This window comes from Lactuca sativa, chromosome 6 (genome assembly GCF_002870075.4).
Source record: "Lactuca sativa cultivar Salinas chromosome 6, Lsat_Salinas_v11, whole genome shotgun sequence".
In the NCBI taxonomy this organism is placed as follows: domain Eukaryota; kingdom Viridiplantae; phylum Streptophyta; class Magnoliopsida; order Asterales; family Asteraceae; genus Lactuca; species Lactuca sativa.
Genome location: NC_056628.2, coordinates 197,123,798 through 197,145,994, shown reverse-complemented (window position 1 = coordinate 197,145,994; position 22,197 = coordinate 197,123,798). Strand labels below are relative to the sequence as shown.

At 33.2% G+C, this 22,197-nt stretch overlaps 1 protein-coding gene across 1 annotated transcript; it reads right to left on the bottom strand.

Moving 5' to 3' along the window:
- Positions 1–838: 838 nt before the first annotated feature.
- LOC111908854 (agamous-like MADS-box protein AGL11) lies at positions 839–9,024 on the bottom strand. Its single transcript, XM_023904652.3, has 9 exons — positions 8,841–9,024; positions 7,550–7,631; positions 7,310–7,371; positions 5,973–6,072; positions 3,432–3,473; positions 3,284–3,325; positions 2,168–2,334; positions 1,121–1,164; positions 839–1,046 (listed from the first exon to the last, which is right to left on the bottom strand). The coding sequence occupies exons 1-8, from the start codon at positions 9,020–9,022 to the stop codon at positions 1,161–1,163; spliced, it is 681 nt and encodes a 226-aa protein (XP_023760420.1). The 5' UTR covers positions 9,023–9,024; the 3' UTR covers positions 839–1,046; positions 1,121–1,160.
- Positions 9,025–22,197: the final 13,173 nt, after the last annotated feature.

The following is a 22,197-nucleotide window of genomic DNA, read 5'->3' as shown; positions in this document are numbered from 1 at the left end:
AATGAACTTCGAAATTCCAAAATTTGGAATACTTATTCCGGTTTTTTATGTGGGGCTCATATATATAGCATTGAGCTACAATATTAAGCTTGACCTGTTTTGGTCATTCGGAATGACCATTCCGAACACAATGGTTAATATTTTTTAACAATAAACTAAAATATGGTTAGATTACTCAATTTTCCAATAAACAATGAATTGGTTCTTCGTTTGGATATAATTTCAATGTAATTTTGAAATCATGCGCTTCTGAGTTTATGAGAAGTATTAAACTTTGTTATGAGAACATAATCTAAGTTTTCATTTAGATTAGGTTAATGAAGTTATGTTTTGTTAAATAACTTCTTTTAGTTAAATAATTTAACAAATAAAGTGACACTATAACTTGTTAGAGTTGCTTAGTACCAGCTTAGATTTATAATGATTTAAACATAATCAATTTGTATTATAGATGAATAGAACACGAAATCGAAATTGTTTTCAAACGTGATTTACATAAATTTAGTTTTTATTTGTTTCTTTTAGTCTTTTAAATAAACCCAATCGAAATTGTTTTCGAAACTCTAAGTTATGGACATTTGAAGTTGACAGCTCTTTTTATAAGCTCTACATCATCCACCCATGTAGCCCTGTCTCAAAAGCAACATGTGAAATATATATAAGATACTTAACAACTTGTTATGTGGTAATTGCCTTTGCCTAGAAGAAACCCAATCCACATTAAATTTTAAACTTTAATGTTGTGGATGTAGGGATATGAACCCTTAAATAGGGTACCAAGATATTTTGTTGCATGTTAGTTGCAATGAAATAACTCCAAACAGGAAACATTGTAACTATAGGTGAAATTATTACAACCACACATTGATAAAAGGAGATTACAAAAGATCAAAGGTCACAAATTATTATTGCCCACAATCTTGTTAATGACGAAAATAAAATCCAAACATCACATTCAAGCCACATAGAAACAAACTTTATTCGGCTACAACTTTGGTCTTACCATAAGTACACGATGCATCATTCTAGATGTTAATCGTCATCACCTGAGAAACAGTTGTTTTTGTTAAAAATATATGAAATAGAAACAATCTTTATTCAGCTACAACTTTGGTCTTACCATACGTACACAATGCACAGTCTAGATGTTAATTGCCACATTACCTGAGAAACAATTGTTTGTGTTAAAAATATATATGATGTTAATAGTAGCAGATAATATCCATATATGTAGTATAATATTTTTTTAACGACAAATCTAATATATTCCTGAATCCATCTATGTCCCGAATGAGATTTGAACTCACAATCTCAATTAGGGAAGACAACACCTGATACAACACTAGACTAGAAACTCGTTGGTATGTAGAATAACGAAATGTATATTTTAAAGAATACACAATTAAACGAAGAAAATATGATACATATGTAGCATAGCTATAAGATATATATTATTAAGAAGACACAATTAAACAAAAAAATGCATAGCGAGCTTTGAACTAAGCAAAAAAGGCTCTACATATTGTTTACTAAGATTTTTTTTTTTGTGATGATCGTATGATCTTTAGAAAATAAGAAAACATTAACATATGTAAATTGAGTGATTTTGGACTACTTTCAATGTTTATTTTGTAACGAAACTAAAAAAAGTATATATGACCTAATAGCTCATTTCACTACTTTAGTATTCCATTTTTCATTTTGGAAAAGGATCAAATGTTTGTTCATGAACAACGATTACACATTAATTCTTTACTGTTTCTTTACCAAAGTGGGTTTTAAAACGAAATATGTAAATGGATCTTAGTTTTTATGATCAAAATATGGATCAATAGAACCAGTTACCTCATAGCTCATGACATCACACCATGTTTATTTATGCAAAAATGTTTATGGATTTTAGTAATTTATACAACAATAATTCTTTTATTTATTTTTGCCAATTTATGCAATTGTTGAATTACGTAATTATGTTTTAACCGGTTAAAAACTGTTACAAGTTGGTCGTGAAGATTTGGTTGCATATTGTCTTATAGTCACTTCGTTGCATAAACAAAATTTTAACTCTTTAATGTATATATTAATAATTTAGTTATAATAGAAGTATATTATTTATATGATGCGAAAACTTGATTATTAATTTGTTAATAAGTGATTTATTACGTACCCAATGTGGAGAGACTTGTTGGGAAGAAGGGGGTAAGCAGAAGGGGCATCCTCCAAAGGCTCCATTATATTGAGCTGAAGGGAGTTCCTCGCAAGGTATGCTTGAATTGCGTTGTACTGCTCAGCACCATCTACTTCATGTTGCTGCACCCTCTCATTCTCAGCAATCTGCGATCCATTTCCACACTTATCAGCTTATGTTTTTGTTATCAATAAACCATCATTAATTCTTACAAATATATTTAAAAAAATAATGTAACCAATAAATTTTCTCCTAACCATTACATTATATTTAATATTGAAAAAATATTCCAAGTATATTTTTTTTTATCAAACTTTTATAGCGTAGAAAATAACCTTGATGAACAATATAATACTATATATTTGGTGTTATATTATTCACGAGCATTATATATAGTGATAGGTTTAGTGTGGGGTTGGAACATTTTAGTGTAAAAATCAGTTTAATATAAAATATAACATAAGGTTAGGGATGCCTTTAGTCTTCCCAAATACAACAATATATCTATGACCTTTTAGTCTTTTACCATGTCAAAACATGAAATTATCACATACTAAGTATCTTATAAACCATTTTCGTTGTTATATAACGATACCATGATAGGAAAATGTTGTTTTTAAACCCATTGATCACTCGGAAAAGTTGGGAAGTTATAGTTTGTATAAAAAAATCAATAAGTTTGCAGACTTTTCTGCTTAAGCCCAAACCTTTTTTTACAAAGATTCTACAACTTTTCCAAATGTTCTGTTTTGCCTGTCTATAGGAAGTAAAACGACAAATCGAATAATCGAGCAAAATAAAAAATATTAAAAATCGGTATGTTTTATTTGACAAAAAAAAAAACTTTTGGTTGAAGCCGAAAAACATATATATTTTTAGATTATTTATGAAAATTAAGCCAAAAAAATTCCTTTTGTAAGAAGTAAGAACAAGAGTTTATATATATATTAGTACATAATCCCCCTCTTTAAAAAAAAATGTAAAAGATACAATTGTTGATACTTTTGTCTAAAATCATTTAAATTATATATAATATTCACTTAAACTTGAATTTACTATTATTCTCACAAAAGACGGTCGTTATACAATATTTACCTTTGAACGAAGGAACGTGTTGTGATGTTCCAGCTCGACTTCCTGTTATATTTGAAGAAAAAGTAAAATGTATTGAAAGGAAACCTTAAATTATTATTGTTATTATTATTATTATTATTTAGATGAATTGCATTTGCAAGGGGCTTACCCGTTTCTGTAAGAACTCCATTTCTGCGAGTATCATGTCATGCTGTTGATCAAACATAATTGATGTATAAAAATATATTTTAAAAAACAAGGAAACATAAACAAAATAACGAGAAACATATATCAAACAAATTAATGTACGAGCAAATTTAGGCTAATGTTCAAACTTATTTCCATATTTCATTCTTCGAAATATAAAATCGTAACTATGCAAATATATAACATTTTTTTTTTCTTTTTTGTTTTTGAACAATACACATGCTTTATAAAATCGAGTGAGACACTAGAAGCAAACATAATGGCTAAGGTTATTGTCACTGTAGCCCAATAATATTTAGTAGTATATTGGTTTAAATAATTTGACGTTTTTTTTTTTTTTTTTTGGCATTTGAAGGGTACGAACTTATGTTTTTAGGTCTTAAAAGACCATTATAAAAAATTTGAAGGGGTCACCCGGTGACCCCATGAGTTGGTTTCCCTCAACCCGCATTGACTTTCAAAAGTCAATGGTCTTTGTCTATTCCTTTGAATTAACCATCACAACTTCGTCTTCATATCTTTTCCTATTGGTTTTCTTGTGAAGTTCTATATAGAAGAGGGGAAAGAATGAGCAACCATATTCTTTATTCCTCTCATTATTTTCCCCAAATGCTTCATGTTGGGAGTAATCTCAATTGTTTTCAGAAAACTCGCATATAAAAACGACACAATACGAAACATGGTTATGATATGAGAAAATACAGTTACGTCATGCCACAATTCAAAATCCCAAGATAGATTGAGAAATCATACATGACTGAAACATGGAGCAAGGATTCCAATAATTGGATGGGTTACATCGTTGTGGGTAATGATCTGGATTCGAAGAGGATCGAAATAAGAGATATCATGGTGGTGTGGTGTGGCATTGTGCTTCCTTCTGAATGGTATGAAGATATGCAACGAGATCTCGAACCATTAGGGCACGAGGAAGCGAAGGTGGAGTGAGGGTTTCTGACAATCTACAAATCGAAGCGTATATCAACACGATACAACAAAACCAGTGCATCAGAGCAAGTAATTGAAGAGATAAAGCGATTAACGAAGTTCTACATATCAACCGGCGAAAAAATGAGTCTCACAGTCACCGGCCACAGCTTGGGCGACACCTTAGCTTTACTGAATGCATACGTCGTCGCCATGAGTTTTCCAACTCCTCTAATAAATGTCATCTCCTTCGGTGCACCTAGAGTCGGAAACATCGCATTTAGGGATGGACTTCACCACAGAGGTGTCAAAGCACTACATCACAATCAAATAAGCTCTAGTCCCTCGAATGCCAAGTATTGTCGTCATCTACACATATAGCCTCCGGAGAACCACCTCCTTCCAACGCTACATCCCTCTCCACCTCCTTCACCGAAGATGGCGTGTTTTCATGATTTTAGTTGATGTAGGATTTCAAGATTTTGGGGATATTTATGAAGATTAAACTTAGAAACGAAGATAGCGTGGGATGTATAGAAGACGAGTATTTAGGGACTTGTGGCAAATAAGAGTCGACTCACTAATGAGTCGTCTGCTTAGTTGGTAGTTAACAAGAGAGTGTAACCTGTAAAAATGGGTAAAGGTACGAAATTAACCGGTAAACACAAGTTCGTACCCCTCAAAGGCAAAAAGAAAAAAAAAATCATGAGGGACCATTTAAACCAATATACTAAATATTGTTGGGCTACGGTGGCAATAATCTTAATGGCTAAGAAAGATTTAATGGTAAGATTATGATGGAGTTTAGGAAGAAACATTCAATGCTAAGACTATGGTATTTGAGACTTATTTTCAAAAATAACTTACTAAATTATTGGTTTTTCATTTGGTTATTGTAAAAGTGTTTCTCATAAAGGTTTTTTTTTTTTTTTTTTTGACATTCTTTAAAAGAAGAGTTTCCAAAAACAAAGGAATCATGATTTTTAAGTAATTTTGTCTTTTTAAACCGGAAATGACTATACTACCTTTAATGAACTCTTTATTTCTCTTATTTTCTTCCATCTTTTCTTTCTATGCTCTCTTTGCTTATCGTACAAACATAAAAAAAATAAAATAAAATAAAAATAAAAAATAAAAAATAAAAAAAATTCATCACAAAATCTAATCCAAACACTCTTAAAAAAATTACTTTTGCTACCACAATAAGTCAATAAATATTTTTGTCAAAAAACACTTTTAAACTTAAAAAGCAATCCCAAACACCCCTATGACTTTTTCTATGCAAAGTAATTATGATACATCAAAAGATTATATTACCGATCGATATGCTTGTATGATAATTTAGTTTTTTTAACATACAAATAATCCAAATAGGTGCTAAGTAGCAATGGGGGCGAAAAACATGGGCAGTAACCACCGGGCCAAAAATGCTACAAGGTAATCTAATTGGGCTTCATATTTGAATTTTCATAAATTTTAGAAAGTTTTTATTATTATTATTTCTATAATTTATAATGTGAACTTTGAGAATTGTATCAATCACACATTATCTTAGAAAATATATAATAAGTATTACCTTCTTGGATCTAATCTTTGAGATTCCTCTCTCAAGTCTCGTCTCCAGCTGCTTTAGTTCCTTCATGTTTAAACAATCCAACCCTTCGCCCATAAGATGCCTGAAACAAAACGTAAATTCAACAAATGTACATTTTTTTTCCTGAAAAATGTAAAATATTAAAGTCAAGTTTACAAATTATAACTAAATGTATAAAGTGATTTAACACTACGATCATGACCCGATTATTTTTTTTTATTTATTTATTTATTTTTTTTTTTTTTGGTAGATATGAGGTTTTGTTTTTGTAAATATGAATTTATTTATATCTAGAATTTTATAGATTTCTAGCTAAGCACATTAAAAACAAATTCACACAAGTAAAACTTTTTAGCAAAAGTAGCTAAATTAAAATGACAAAATTAACTAACAATATTTTGTATGAATGATTTAAATTATTAAATATTTTTATGTTTTATTTTATTAGGGTTGATCAAATGATATATAACTAATTAAGATAAAATGTAGAAGGATATTTGAGTAGGTTGATAGTGGAGAACCGCATTTCTCTTAGATCGTGTAAGTTTATTTTTCGAACTAATATTTCTACTATATGCCTGAGTTATATCCAGTTTAGGATAAACCAAAAAGACACATGTGTATCTAGGCACAGAAATACAAACCAAATTGCCAAAGGTTTTGAGTTCGTGTAGAAGAAAAATAGTTGAGAAGGGTATATCACGATTCAATTAAGGAGCTGTATTTACATACTAGACAGATTAGTGTTCCCGTCTTCCATATTAGTTAGGAGAATCACAAATTAAATGACATAATCAATGGATACCAAAATTGATAAGATTTATCAATTTTTTTTACCATAATCACACATTCAAATTTGGTTTTTCCATAAAGTAAGCAATTCAAATTTTCGAAGACCTTTTGGAACCACCGCCAGGGAGTCTGCCCATTGAACCCCGCTAGGGGCTTTGCCCCCAAGATCATAGAGGGCATGGCCACCTTGACCCCCGTCATTTTGTCGTACCTCCTTATAATCCGATTTTATATATACATGCGTTCCACATTTTCCAAACATATAATGTAGAGTACAAATGATAAACCCTTAGCTCACATTACACAAAATATACAAGGTGATACTAAAATCGTCGACATAAAATACCAAAAACAAAAGAAAAACCTATATATGTTTCCAAATGCCAATATTTTATATCTAAATTTGGAACAGTAACGTAGATCCTAAATGATTATACATTATTTATTGTAGTTTCATAAAAAAGAATCAAATTAATAAATAAAAAGTAAAAAAATAAAAAATTAGTTTAGATCGAATATTTTATAACCTGTTAGAATCTTGACGCATTTGTATCTGCTGGCGGAGCTTCTTCGCCTCCTGCTGGTAAAACTGCAATTAAGCACCCATGTACATGTAATAATGAACTATATATCAGTAACTTATATATATATATATTAGTAGCATATATATAATATATACATGATGTGTATATATATAATACATCAAATTACTGAGAAAAAAAAGTACAAAAGATGCACGGAATATTTTATATCTATGCAGTTCTTACTTGAGCATTCGTTTCTTGAAGTGAAAAGGTGTTTGGTGTATTTGAAGTCGCCTTCTTGTACTTTTCTATAGTTGATCTCATGCTGTACATATTCAAATGTATGCAACCAGTTATTATAGTTTTTGAGTTCCAAGAGCTCCATAGTCCATACATAGACAGACACAAATTAGGGTTTTTACCCTAGCTAGTGTACATGTTGCGCAGTTGATAATTAACTCTAGGACTCTAAAAATGGAAAGACAGAAGACCAATTGTAGATGACAAATATTGGGAAAGTTTACGTTTCCAACATGATCATCAACTTTTACTAGCATTAGCATAATAGCATGCATGCATGGGTTCTCTAAAAGCAAACGGCTTTAATTTCTTTCCCTGTGTTAACTCAGAGTTCACTTATACCAGAAAGGAAACTAAATATCATATATATTCAAACACTCATCTATCAAAGACACTTTGATTAATTTAATTTCTACTTCTCAGATGCTCCATATTGTTACCTTTTTCTCTAGAAGTAGAGATGGAATTCAAGTTCAAAACTTTTCTAACAAATTAACATTTATTTTTATTTATTTAATATATTTTATAAAAGTTACATTCTCTAATTTCTCGCATATATATAGTAATTAAAGACAGTCATTTTTTAATGTCAACAGAAAATTAAATAAAAATATTACAATATATTTGCTACGTTTTTAATGGTTGATAATATTATTGTTGTAATTATGATCGTTAATCCTTAACGACATACTTTTCTATATAAAAATATTTATCTTTGTTATATATATTTTAAGTAGTTAACAAATATTTAAAACTTAAATATGATTAAACAGATAAAAAATAAAAAAATATTATTAGAAGAATGTCACAGTCTTTTTATCTCCAATGCTAATAATTAGCCAAAATTGTGAGTGAGTCGGACAATTAACAATCTTTGTTACAAAACCTCTCATTTGAAGATTATATTTGTAGTGATTTGCAAACTAATCAAGCATAAAGAACTATTTTAAGGAGTCTTTAACCTATAAACAGATATATCTATTTTGTGCTCATGGATTTTCAGCATGTTTAAATACTAATCAGTTTAGAGTGAGATGGATAGATCGATTGACTTAAGGGTCTCTTGTAATATGTATCTTTGTTTGAGGGCTAGCTTCTAGGTTGTTTAATAAATTAAATTTGATTGATTGTTCAAAAAAAAAAGCAATAAATAAATAAGATATGGGTGGAAATTAAACGAACTCAATCCATACATTATATATGTAAAATCTGCATAAAAAGTCGAGTAATTTACTTGTTATTGGCATACTCATAGAGTCGCCCACGAGTGGAGAAGACAATCAAGGCGATTTCAGCATCACAGAGAACCGAAAGCTCATAAGCTTTCTTGAGAAGCCCATTTCTTCTCTTGCAGAAGGTCACCTGCCGATTCGTGTTGTTCTCAATCCTTTTGATCTCGATCTTTCCTCTCCCCATATTTTCCTACACTCGAGTCATATATAAAATCAATCGTGAATCAAACACATAACTAATCTTAACTAGATATGCTCGTATTATCAAGATCTCTCAATAAAACAGTATGCATAATTAGATTATTAAGCTAAGCAGGGAAAAGATCTATATAACCAAGTGTGTATTTTGAAAGTTCATCCCCAAAATCTAGAAATAAGTTACAGTATGCATACTGTTAACCAAGTATGTTAACAGTTATGTATTCGAGAGATCGAGTTACATGAATAGCAATCGGATCAAATATCCTAATATAATTGGTCATCATCCCTAAATTTCTAACTTATCTAAACGTAGATCAAGGTTAATTAAAAGAAAAAACGTTTTGAATATCTTCCTAAACTACTCACTCATAGGAAAGAAAACGCATTTCGAGTGTAACTACAAAAGAAAGAATCAAAGTTTGCAATTTCTTTTGTTTTCCAACCACGAAGAGATCATTTTATTGCAAATCAACTTTATATTTCTTAAACTTTTAATAAACAGCACAAGAAATTGCAAACTTTATGAGTTTCTCTTTTCATTTTACACATACACACACACACACTTTCTCTCTCTCTCTCACACACTCTCTCTCTCTAATTCTCTCTCTAGATCTCTTGTAGTATGTCCAACCTGATGAAGGTGAGAAAGAAGCTCCGCCATGTTGTTCTATGGAATATTCTTATGTACTGCTTGCAAATAAAATATGATGAAATAACTTCTTTTTGTTTTAGAAATCAGGAATCTATAACCACAAGAAGAGAGTGAAAGACGTCTATACTGTATATGCATAATCTATTGATGAAAGTAGAAGAGATAGAATCTGTATGAACATGTAAATGGGCATATATAAACAGACCAAAAACAGTACCTTTGAAGAAGAAAGAACACCCCTTTCAAGGAAATCACCTCTCTTTAATCTCTCTTCAATGGAAGGTAGTCTTAAAAACCCTACAAACCATGCCTCATCTCATCATGTTGCATAGGGAGCTGGCTGAGACAAGGACGTTTTCCATATTTGATGTACAAAACGTTGGTTGTCCAGAAAAGCAATGGAGGGGGAATTCAACCCTAAACTGGTAATTCAATCTACCCTCTCAATTTACCATTCTACCCTTCTTCTTTTTTGTTATTCACTTACAAACCACCAAGTACTACCCATTGCTGCATGCACAACCTATACTTATTCGCATGCATTAGATGTTGTACAAGCCAGACCTAATTAATACACATCAAGATGAAACCGTGATCACCAGCTAGGATTTCATAAACGACTCAAAATGATTAATTCCGAGATCCATCAACATGCAAGTTAACCGGGTTGATGGTATATCCTCTCCATCTATAGCAATAAAACAATAGTTTTTTTTTTTTTTTTTTTTTTTTTTTTTTTTTAAATCGTTTGTCATTATAATATAATTCTGCATTTATATCATGCCCCTGTATTACTTCTCCATTTTAAATTTAAGTTTTCCATCTCCCACACAATTTAAAAGATATATTTGGCAAGTAATTTTCGTACTAATGTATTAATGATATTGATAATCTAGAGTAAGTTACAGTTTTGGCCTTTATATTTTGGTCATATTCGTATTTTCACTTTAGCCTTTGAAAATTTGATATGATGCATCAATGTGGTTTAAAGAAATTACACTATATATCCTCAGTTTATTTAAAAAAATCATTTTATCCTTACTTTTATATTTTTGTTTTTCTTTATATATATATATATATATATATCAAGGTTATAGAAATCGAGATTAATTATGGATTAATCGTTTGACGTTCTCCAAGGTGCTTAATGGAAATTAGGGATTAATGGGGTTTGGTGGGATTAATTGGTCTTGGCGGGATTAATTGGTCAACACCACTAAAATAAAAAGTCAAAAAAAATTTCAAAAAAATCAACTATTTTTTACTCCAAAATTTTCAAAATTTCAAATATTATACCAAAATGTTCGTATTTTTGTATTTTAAAATTTAAAATTTATAAAATCTCTTATTTTCTAATTTTGAAGTACTTGCTTTTCTTAAGATATATAAATCTTTGATTAATTTTAATATTTTATTAATAATCTATGGTCCTTGATTAATCGCCGCCAAGATCGACTAATCTCTTAAACCTAATCTACCGTTGAGTTACTTCGAACAAATTTTTACAACCTTAACACACACGCATACACATATATATGTTTAATTTTTTAAAATATTTTACTCATCATTTTATTCTATTTGCTATATTTTTTATGAAATTTTATTCGAATATACTTTTAATGTTATTTATATTTTGTTAGTTTATATTTTTTTTTGACGGTTTTTTGTAATATTTTTTCTAGTTTTTCTTTTTTCCATATTTTGTTCAAATATATTTTTTAATGTTTTTTTATCTTCTGTTTTTTTTTATATTTTTGTAAAGCGTTTTATAAATATTTTTTGTATAAAAATATAAAAACGTTTAATGTGAATTTGATTAACACATATTGGGTATAAAATTATTTATTTTAATAGGTTATTGTATAGGTTAACCGAAATTCGAAACGAGTATTAATGGCTTCGAGTTCAATTTTTTTAGTTTTAGAATTTTTTTTACATTTTGTTCTGAATGGCAAATGCTAATTAGAATCCCTATAACTCAAACACATGTGTTAATATTTTCCGGTTCAGTTTTTTACTTTTAGAAATTTTGTTGGTTTTCGAGTTATATGGTTTCCAATTAGCCATTATATAACTCAAAACATGTTTTCAAATTTCGATTAGCTTATATATTAATCATATTAAAAATATCTACATAATCTATGTTAATAATATTCACATTTAACGAACTTTTTTTTACATTTCTTACAAAAAATATAAACATAATGTCAAAAAAATGTATTCAAACTACACGTTAAAAAACTAGAAAAAATCATTCAAAAAAATATAAACGAACAAATTGTAAAAAAAAAAAAAACATAACATTATATTCGAAAAAATAATATCTAAATAGTAAAAAAGTATAAATAAATAAAATAAAATGTAAGCGAAAAAATATAAAAAATTAAACAACAATATATATATATATATATATATATACACACACACACACACACATAAGGAAAAAAATATAAAATTAAGGGTTAAGTGGTTAATCGGTCCATGTTGACCCAAATCGAATCCACCCCCCGCGGTGTCCGTGGCAATTTGGAGATGAAGTCCATCAGGATCTCCTCTAATTTCCAAACGGAAATACCCAACGACTCCATTTTTCCGCAAGATTGCTGGTACTCGGCCTTAACTTTCCTGCAAGTCAAGCACCTCTCCATGTACCAAGCCACATCCCACTTCATGCAAGGCCACCAATAATCAGGTCGAAGATCTTTATACATTTTTGTTACACACAGATGAATAGAAAATCTCGACTTGTGTGCCTCTTCCATTAAAATCTACCACACACCCATGTAGTATGGAATCCAGACTCTTCGATGTAGGGTTAATAATCCCCAGCTATCATAATAAAAAGAAGCCACCTGACGCACTATACGCTCACTCTTCGGGTGCTCCTCTTTTATAGCCTCAACGTGAGCCTCCCGTATCTTCTCTAAGAGTGGGGTAATTACAGTCATCTTCAGACAAACATCCCTAATAGGGGTACCGACCGCCTTGTGGCTAAGAGCATCAGCCACCAAGTTGGCATTCCCCGAGTGATAAAGGATTTCACAATCATAATCTTTCACCACATCCAGCCACCTATGCCGCCTCATGTTCAGATTTTGTAACGCCCCAAAAATCATGACATATTTTTTTTCCTTTTCGATTAATAAATCGTAAGTACATTTCTTTCTCATGAAACCAAGGTAACCAAGAGTTATCAAAAAAATTATCAAATCAGAGTAATTCCCAGATTGCGGAAAACATGTGGTGTGTGATCTGCAATCGTTCCGAGCTCTTTCATTTGAAAACTGGAGTACCTAAAAGATAAACAAAAAACTGTAAACACAAAATTTAGTGAGTTCCCCAAAATACCATCAACATACAACTATAGAATATCATGCAACATACATATAACTGCCATGGGCTCCCCCACATGGTCTTTATCCGGAATGTCATGGGCTCCCCCATGGTCTTTGCCTGGAATGCCATGGGCTCCCCCATGGTCTGTTATCCAACTGCCTCAGTGTTTGGTGGTCAAACCTACAAATAATAGGATAAAATAATAACAATAAAATGCAAATCACTGCTACTACTTACACTAAAGATAGTATAGAGTAAGCAGGGTCGGTTCACAGGAATACAATACTTCTTATTTAGCCATATTCTCACACATCATATAATCAACGTAAAAATGGGGGATTGTGTTTGAGTTCAAATTAAACTTCATAAACAAACAAGATTAATAATAAAATTCAGTAAAAGAAATACATTTCTGATTCTGATTCCTATACATGTGTTGTGCTGTAAGGTGTAATATGACTATGATTCATATTCAATCTAGGTTGGTAATTTAGATATTAATATACTCTAATATCCAAGTTGACAAAAATGTTTCATTCAAAACATGTTGTTAAAATAAAACTTCATTTAGTTGATTCAATTCAATTAGGCTCTTGCATCAAATCATTAAATGACACAAAGTTCTTGCAATAATTACCAACAATGTCCAACATTCCTCATAAGTTCAGGAATATGAACATCTAATCTTTGATTACACTAATTTTGATATAATTACAACCAATCAAGTGCATGTTACTAACATCAAATCATAAAACATATATGAATTTCAGAATTTGATTAACTAGATTGATAAGAACCTTGGTTCATTGATCAAGTGAAAAAGAGAACCAATCAAACATATATTTAAGACCAAATCAAAGATTACTAGATGATCAACATATATTCAAGCGCAAATTACAATCTAACAACAAACACTTAAGAATCTGGAATCGGAAATGATAGAAAAATCAGCCACATATATCTAAATCAAGCTACTAATTCAACAAGTTTTTATCTTCAAATTAACTTACAAAAAGCAAATTAAAGTGTTTCCAAGATGTTAGATGATGATATGATCTCCCAAAATCACCCCCTTGAAGTTCCAAGTGGAATTTATGTTTTTATGTGCCATGAACCCTAGATAAATTGGAAGTTAGAGATTCAAAACCCAATCAGATCACGTTACATGGCCCGTGTAACGTATGCCTTGTCATTACATGACCATGTAAAGATCCTGATGTGCTAAAAAGCTTCTAAAGCGCGGCCACGTAACATATGCCTTGCCAAAGCACAGGCCATGTAATGAACTGTAAAATAGCCAATTTCCGATTTTCTTCATTTCTTCAATTTAGCTCCGAAAGTTCCGAAATTTCACCAATAGCTTCCCTTGACCATCCTAAGCATGCTCCAATCTTCAAATCACCCTGAACCATCCACATAAAGCGGTGAAATATCGATAGATCTTCAATAATGTCCCTATGTAACACCCCGAATCAAGTATTACCTTTGAAGCCCTTGAAATTTCAAATATTGCAAAATAAGTCCCTTAAGTACGTTGGGCGTACTTCATGAGTACGCTTAGCGTACCATGCATGGATGATCGTGGAGGGATAGCACGTATGTTGGGCGTACCAAAGGGTACACGGGGCGTATGTGACAGATGTTCAAACCCTAATTTCCATACTTAAGACTTATATAAGCATCCTTATCTCATTTGAGCTTCACCCTAACCAACCTCCTTCATATTCAAACATCCCTGAAAACCCTGAAATCATTATAAAGTATGTTCTTGAGCTTTTGAGTGGTTAAACATCATCCTTGTTGTGTGTTAGCTACAAAGAAGAAGAGAAACAAGCTTAAACGAGGAAGAGCTTCTGGATCTTGCATTTTGAGTAGCCTAGGAAGCTTAAGGAGGTAAAAAGCTTTCACCTTGGTTATCATTTCCATTTCTAGAGCTTGGGTTTTCTCCTTAGTCCCTTTTTTTGTGTTCTTGAACCACCTCTTGAGAGTTTGAGCAACTCCAAAGCTTAGGGAGGATAGATCTAAAGTCCTTGGTCCATTCATAACATAAAAATGGAGTCTTGGTGGGTGTTTTGACCTTATGCATGAATTAAGATTCTTGGAAAGGTCTTAATGGGATTAGATCTAAGGCATAAAGTTGCCAACTTTATGCCTTAGGACGTCTTGATGAGATTAGATCTAAGGTTTGGAAGTTAGAGCACAGAGTATTAAGCACTTAATGGAAAATATGCTTAATATGTTTGTACGTTGGGCGTAACTTAGAGTACGCAGCGCATACGACTCAGAGACTGAGTACGCTGCGCGTACCAGGGTGATACGCAAGGCGTACACATAGCAGATGGACTCGGACTTGTTTTGGGCTTGTAAGTTTTTAGGCCTTAATTAGCCATTGGGTTTGGTCACGTTTTGGAGTTAGTAGGCCAACTTATCTGTTTTGGGCCATGGATACTATTGTTGGGCCTTATTGGGCCATGAGGCCCATTACTAATTTTGAACAAGGACATTGGGCCCATTAGCAAAGGAAGACTTTTTGGGCCATTGTGAAAGGACTTGGGGTTTGGGTCCTTTAACTTGGATTATGTCCAACCCTAACTTGGGTTAATGGTATCATTGTTCAGCAAGGGTAGTCATGAATTGGTAGGATAGCAGCTTTCGGATTCAGCAGACAGAGGTGAGTCTCCTCACCATACCAATGGGTCGAAGGTACCAAGGCTGACCCATTTCGTGTTATGTGGTACACTAGTTGATGTAGTGGTATGTTAGTTGGTTATATGCTATGTGTCATGCTATTTGTTTATGTGATACTTGCAGGAAAGACCATGGGGTGCCCATGGCATTTGGTTGTAAGACCACGTGGGGGTGCCCATGGCATTCCAGATAAAAACCATGGGGGTGCCCATGGCACTTGGATTTAAGACCATGTGGGGGTGCCCATGGCATTCCAAGTAAGACCATGGGGGTGCCCATAGCACATAGGTGTAAGACCATGTGGGGGTGCCCATGATATCCTGGAGTAAGACCCTAGAGGGTGTTCAGGGCATCCTTATTTGTCTATATGCATGGATTATGTGATTGATATGGATTATATCGTTATATGGATTATGTTTGGTATGCTATGGGAACCCACTAAGCATTAGGTTATAGCTTGTTGATTGTTTCAGGTACTTCAGATCCTAAGGGCAAGGGCAAGGTTTGATGACGCGGCGTGTACTCTTCGGCACTTGATTTGATGGGACACTATGATAATTGAAATAAATGTTAATGTTATGAATTTGAAAACAATGTTACATGAGATTTGTGGTATATTGGAATGTTTTGATTATTTAAAAATTAAAATTTTCTTTTGAAAATTTCAGTTGTTACACCCTAAATGCAAAATGTATGAAAATTATACTAAAAATGCAATGCAATGCTATAAATAAACATGAAATTAACCTATGAAAAGGTGCAATTTATGCACCTAACAAATCTCCCCAAGCTTGAACCATTTCTTGTCCTCAAGAAAACAAAACAAGAATCAAACTTGGAAAGATTGAATGCAAATGTGAATGTAAATGCAAACATCAAAATAAAAAGAAAGAACGCCTCAAATTATTTATCCCGACAACATAATCATGATTAAGAGTTATCAACCTATACCCCAAACACGTATGAATGTACTGCATTCCAAATCAGGATAGTAGAAGGCTTGGAACACAAAGATTTGCTAACCACTTTGTTTAAATGCATAAAACCATAGTATAAGACATCTCCTAATAACTTTTACTGACAAGGCAGGTGCATCTCAATCTATAGGGTGTGCTCACTGAAGCACTCAACTCGTGTATGCACTCATTTCACAAGATGTGTGAACTCACTCCTATCAAGGAATCTACACTTGTTATTTAAGGTGGAGGGCACTCGGGCATCGGTAAGGCATATCCCATTCTTATTAGTCTTCTCTTCATCGCCTCTTTATGCCTTACCGATTCACACAATGACGTACTCACGAGTATTTAAAAAATGCCTTATATCTGATTATCCCCTGTTGTGACCCGAATTATTTAAGCGGAGCTACTTGTCATAATATACCTCAATGCACCGCCACTAAGTGAATTAGCAAATAAGTGTGTTCTCAATAGTTCTAAAGTTTCACAAATTAGTGACACCACATGTATATGAAGTATAAGCAGACAAAACTTTGAACTTAACCGTGTATTGTGACAAAAAGTTAAAGGCATTCTAAAGACGACAATACAGAGGAGACAAAAATGCATGAAATGACCCTAAAAAAACCTAAATGAAAAGGAAAAATCTTTTTGTATTTTTATGTTTTGTAATTATATATATATATATATATATATATATATATATATATATATATATATATATATATATATATATAATGCAATGCAATGTTTTGTAAAAATGCAACTAAAACATCCATTAATTTTTTAAAATTTTTTTAAATATTTAATGCAATACACCCCTCCCCAAGCTTAAAAATATATATCGTCCTCGATGCTTGGGAAGAGAGTGGGACATATTATCGAGAAGGATCTTGAGGTGGGAATGGCGGGGGATATTGATGTGGACATTGTGGATTGTACGGTGGAGGGTAGTGTGGATATTGAGGGTAATAAGGTGGTCGAGTGGGTTGACCACCTAAATAGAGTACCTTATGCATGTCGGTCACAAGGGAATCCACATGTTAGTTGCGTGCTTGTTGATTGTCTCTAAAGGTATAAAACTCTTCTCTAAACTCCACCATCTCGGTATTTATTTCACAAACACTATCATAAAGTTAAGAATAATCATGATGCAAACGCCTATTGTCTTCATGCAACCTACGAAATTATTACATATATATGTCATGATCGGGATGCATGACAGGCTCTTGTTGCACTGGAGCAACAACATCAGGTGTGGTTGCATCAGGAATGGGTTCATCCTCCTCAGAATCAGGATCAGGTTCGGGTATCGGAACACCTAAATTGGACCTAAGGTGCCACATAGTGTTGTGTATGGGATTGGACAATCGAAGAAGCTGAGTATTTTGATGATCAATACTAAGGTAATCACGGCTATCAAGAGCCCAATAAATGGCGTTTGTCTCATAATATAAGATGGAAAAAATGCATATTTTGCAAGATGTTTGTTGTGAGGAGAGTTTCTCCTTCAATGACACCGAGACTAGGTGGAAAGCGAATTGCAAGATCTGGGTGTTTGAGGATAATTGTGATCATACCCCCACAAAGTAATTTACCACTGGTGCTGTGGGATATTTTCAACAATTTAAAAATGATCCGTAGTCCAAAATCAGGAAGTTGATTTGGGCTATGAATCATACACCACATAAGCTCTAATTCTTTTTAGCCAGCCTTGCTTATCTCATTTTGTGGAAATACTATAGAGGCAAGGATGCGATGAGTGGCCTTAACAACAGGATGAATGATGCTTGAGGCTTTGGCAACGCTTGGAAAATAATTCAATCCTGAAATTCTCCCCCAAAAAGCTTTACCACCCCCACAAGATGATGAAGCCATGAGAGAACGAAATTTAAGCACAAAAATTTGACTCTTAAAAACAATGTACAACCACTTCAAAGGACTAACACACAATTAACACTCAATTTGACAGTTTAAGCACAAAGATTGAAGCTTTAATGACCAACAATGCAAAGTCAAAAAATTGGAAAGAGAATACCCGATTTGGAGCTTGAAACGTGAAATTGTTTCTTGAAATCACTTGTAATCTCTTCCACAATGCTTCCCCAAGCTTATCCTACAAGCAATTTGAAGAAATTTAAACAAAATTTTTGGACCCTATTTTCTAGGGTTCTTCCAAAAATCCAAAAATCACCACTAAAATGGTGTTTTGAAATTGCTTGAGTGTAAGGAAGAAGAAGGGGTTTGAAATTCCATACCTTGATTGCTTAATTCCATGGAAAAATCAAATATTTGAGGGTTGTGTATCGTACTTGGACGCGTTCGGTGAGGGGAAATAAGAGAAAAGAAGTCACGACTGAATGAGAAAGGAAGCTGCGATTTTTTGCTTAAAACTTGTTTTTTTTTTTTTTTTTTTTTTTTTTTTTTTTTTTTTTGTACAGACCTCGTTACACGGCTCACTTAATGGCAAGGGTAATGTTACACGGCCGTGTAACGCCAACATTTCTACAATCAATTCTCATTACACGGCCGTGTTTTGCAAAGACATACATTACACGGCTCGTGTAATGCTCTAAGAAACGCATGATGATTTTTCTTATTTTCACAACCGCTCACTTCCAATCTTCATAAAAATTATTTTTAGACTCCCTAAATTATTCTAAGAACCTTAGAACACAAAACTTGAAAGAAAATGTCCATACGGAAATTTTACAAAAATGACCAAAATACCCTCGAGTTGCCTCTCGGGTAGCTGCCCTTGTTTAAAGTTGGTGGCTCGACATGGACCCCAATTATTTTTCAATATTGGTACTTTGGATCCGCTACTTCCTCCACTTCCTCGTTTTTTTACTTTAAATCCTTCATAATAAGGCTTTAAACGATGACCATTCACCTTAAAGATCTTCCCAATTTTCTCACTTGTGATTTCTATTGCACTATACTCAAAAACATTAGTGACAAAAAATGGTCCCACCCAACGGGACCTTAATTTACCAGGAATTAATTTGAAATGAGAGTGGTAAAGTAATACCTTTTGACCTTTTTCAAATACCTTGCGTGAAATCATCTTGTCATGGTATGCTTTCGTCTTTTCGTTGTAAAGAACTTCATTTTCATATGTTTCATTGCGGATCTCCTCAAGCTCTTGAATGTCAAGCTTTCTCTTCTTTCCTGATTCATTTAAATCCATATTGAATTGCTTTACTGCCCAATAGGCTTTATGCTCCAACTCAATGGGTAATCGACATGACTTTCCAAAAACAATGCTGTGTGGAGACATCCAAATTGGAGTTTTGAATGCAGTGTGGTACGCCCACAAAGCATCATCAATGCATGTACTCCAATCTTTCCTTGTTGTATTGATATGTTGTGGAAACTTTATGAGTAGCACCATACTTCTTCAAGACACTTCCAAGCATATGATTGCAAAAATGTGAACCACGATCACTAATTAAGGCTTTTGGAACACCAAATCTGGAAAAAATGTTAGCCTTCAAGAAATCTATCACAACTTTTGAATTGTTAGTATGGGTGGCTTTTGCTTCCACCCACTGAGAGACATAATCCACAACCAAAAGAATGTAAGTAAAACTCGAAGATGATGGGAAAGGTCCTATGAAATCAATGCCCCAAACATCGAAAATTTCACAAACTAAAATGGGATTAAGGGGCATTTGATTCATTGAGCTTAAAGAACCCATCTTTTGACATTTACCACGTCAATACATCGTGTTTACCAATAACACATCATATTCGACTGAAATCCAACATCTTAATACATTAAGCCACCTTCATCGAATCTAACAGTTCCAAAGCTCATATCTCGACCAAAATGATATTTGGAAGGGTAAAGTTTCTAATTTTATAGTTAGGGACCACCAAGATGGGTCCAAAACTAAAACCCTAGGCTTAATATTGTGAGGGCTTAACCATTAAGCACTTAATTTTCAAGACATAGCCCCAAAATGCATATCTGATACCCTAGAGTTGGAATACCATGTAAAGATTCCAACTTTACATTCATGCATGCCAAAGAAAAGCTCTAAAGCTTAAGAAGGGCTTAATAAGAGACTTAATGCATGCATGAGACCTAGAATCCCATAAAGCATGAACCTTTAATGTAACACCCCGACTCTCGGGTATAGAATTTACAGTCTTATATTTCCATTTTGAAAGGTCGACTCGACAAGTTGGATGCCCTGACTCATCGAGTAGGAAAGGATTTGGCATCGTATTTTAAGTGACTAACTCGATGAGTTGGAGCTGGAGGATAAAACCCTAATTTTTGGGGTTCTGCACCCTATTTAAAGGTTCATTAGCCTCCCTTAGCCTCCATTACAACCCCCTTTGAGCTCAGAAACCCTAAATCGTGTTTTCTCTCCATATTTGTGTGTTATTAAGCTTGGAAGGTGGATCTTGGTGAGAAGAGCTTGAAGACCAAGGAACTTGGAGCAAGGAAAAGTTGTGGATTTGAAATCTATTCCATTTTAGCATCACTTGAAGGTAACAAGCCGTTACCTTTAACTTCCTTCTATCTAGATCTCTTCATGCTTGAGATTAGGGCCATTTTAGCTTGATCGGTGATTTATTTCGGCTATTGGCCATGACCTAAAGTTGCAACTTCAGATCTAGGCTCATCTCTGTTCTTATATTCATAAAGTTTCATCCTTTAGCAAGATAATGCCTTTTCCGCACTTAGAACCTATTCTCTAGCTTGATTTTGGCCATTAGCACTTTGCATGTACATAAAGTTTGCAACTTTACATAGGAAGTATGCTCTAGGAACTCAAATCTGTAATATGGAGCTATAGGGTGGCTTATAAGCATCTGAATGGAGAAAGGACTGAAGGGACTCAACGAGTTGTATGGCCAACTCGACGAGTCTAATGAAGATTAGCCTTGAGGGTTTCTTCATGAACTCGATAAGTCAGATAGGGTTTTCTCGACTGTGAACACGCATGGACTTAACGAGTTGTCTAGAAACTCGACAAGTCAACTGGGGGGTTTCATGACTTCTCGAGTTTTGGAAGGACTCGATGAGTCAATGAGCTGCACTCGATGAGTTGGGTCAACATGGACTATTGACCTTGACCTTGAACAAGGGTTGGCTAGTTTAACTTCTGGGGGTATTTTGGGTAAATTGGAAATTTATATGGTCTTATGGTAAATATAGGTGGTGTTGTTCGTGGCTGTGATTCGAGAGTTTGAGCTTATCACTTTAGTTTGACAGTTGCGAGGTGAGTTATCCTCACTATACTAAGGGGTCGAAGGCACCAATGCCAGCCCATTTGATTTGATATCCTAGTAGTTGGTATTATGTTGAGTATAAATTAGTTATGCATGCTAGTTACTATGCCAGTTGGTAGATCTGTAGGACTACCAGTGTTACTATCTGATTATATGTATATGCATTAGTTATGCTATATATCCACATGTTATGTGGGATGGGTTGAGGTTGTACTACTTCGTGTGGTAGCCAACAAAACCTAGAGTATTCCATATATGAGCTGAGGTTCGGGCGGG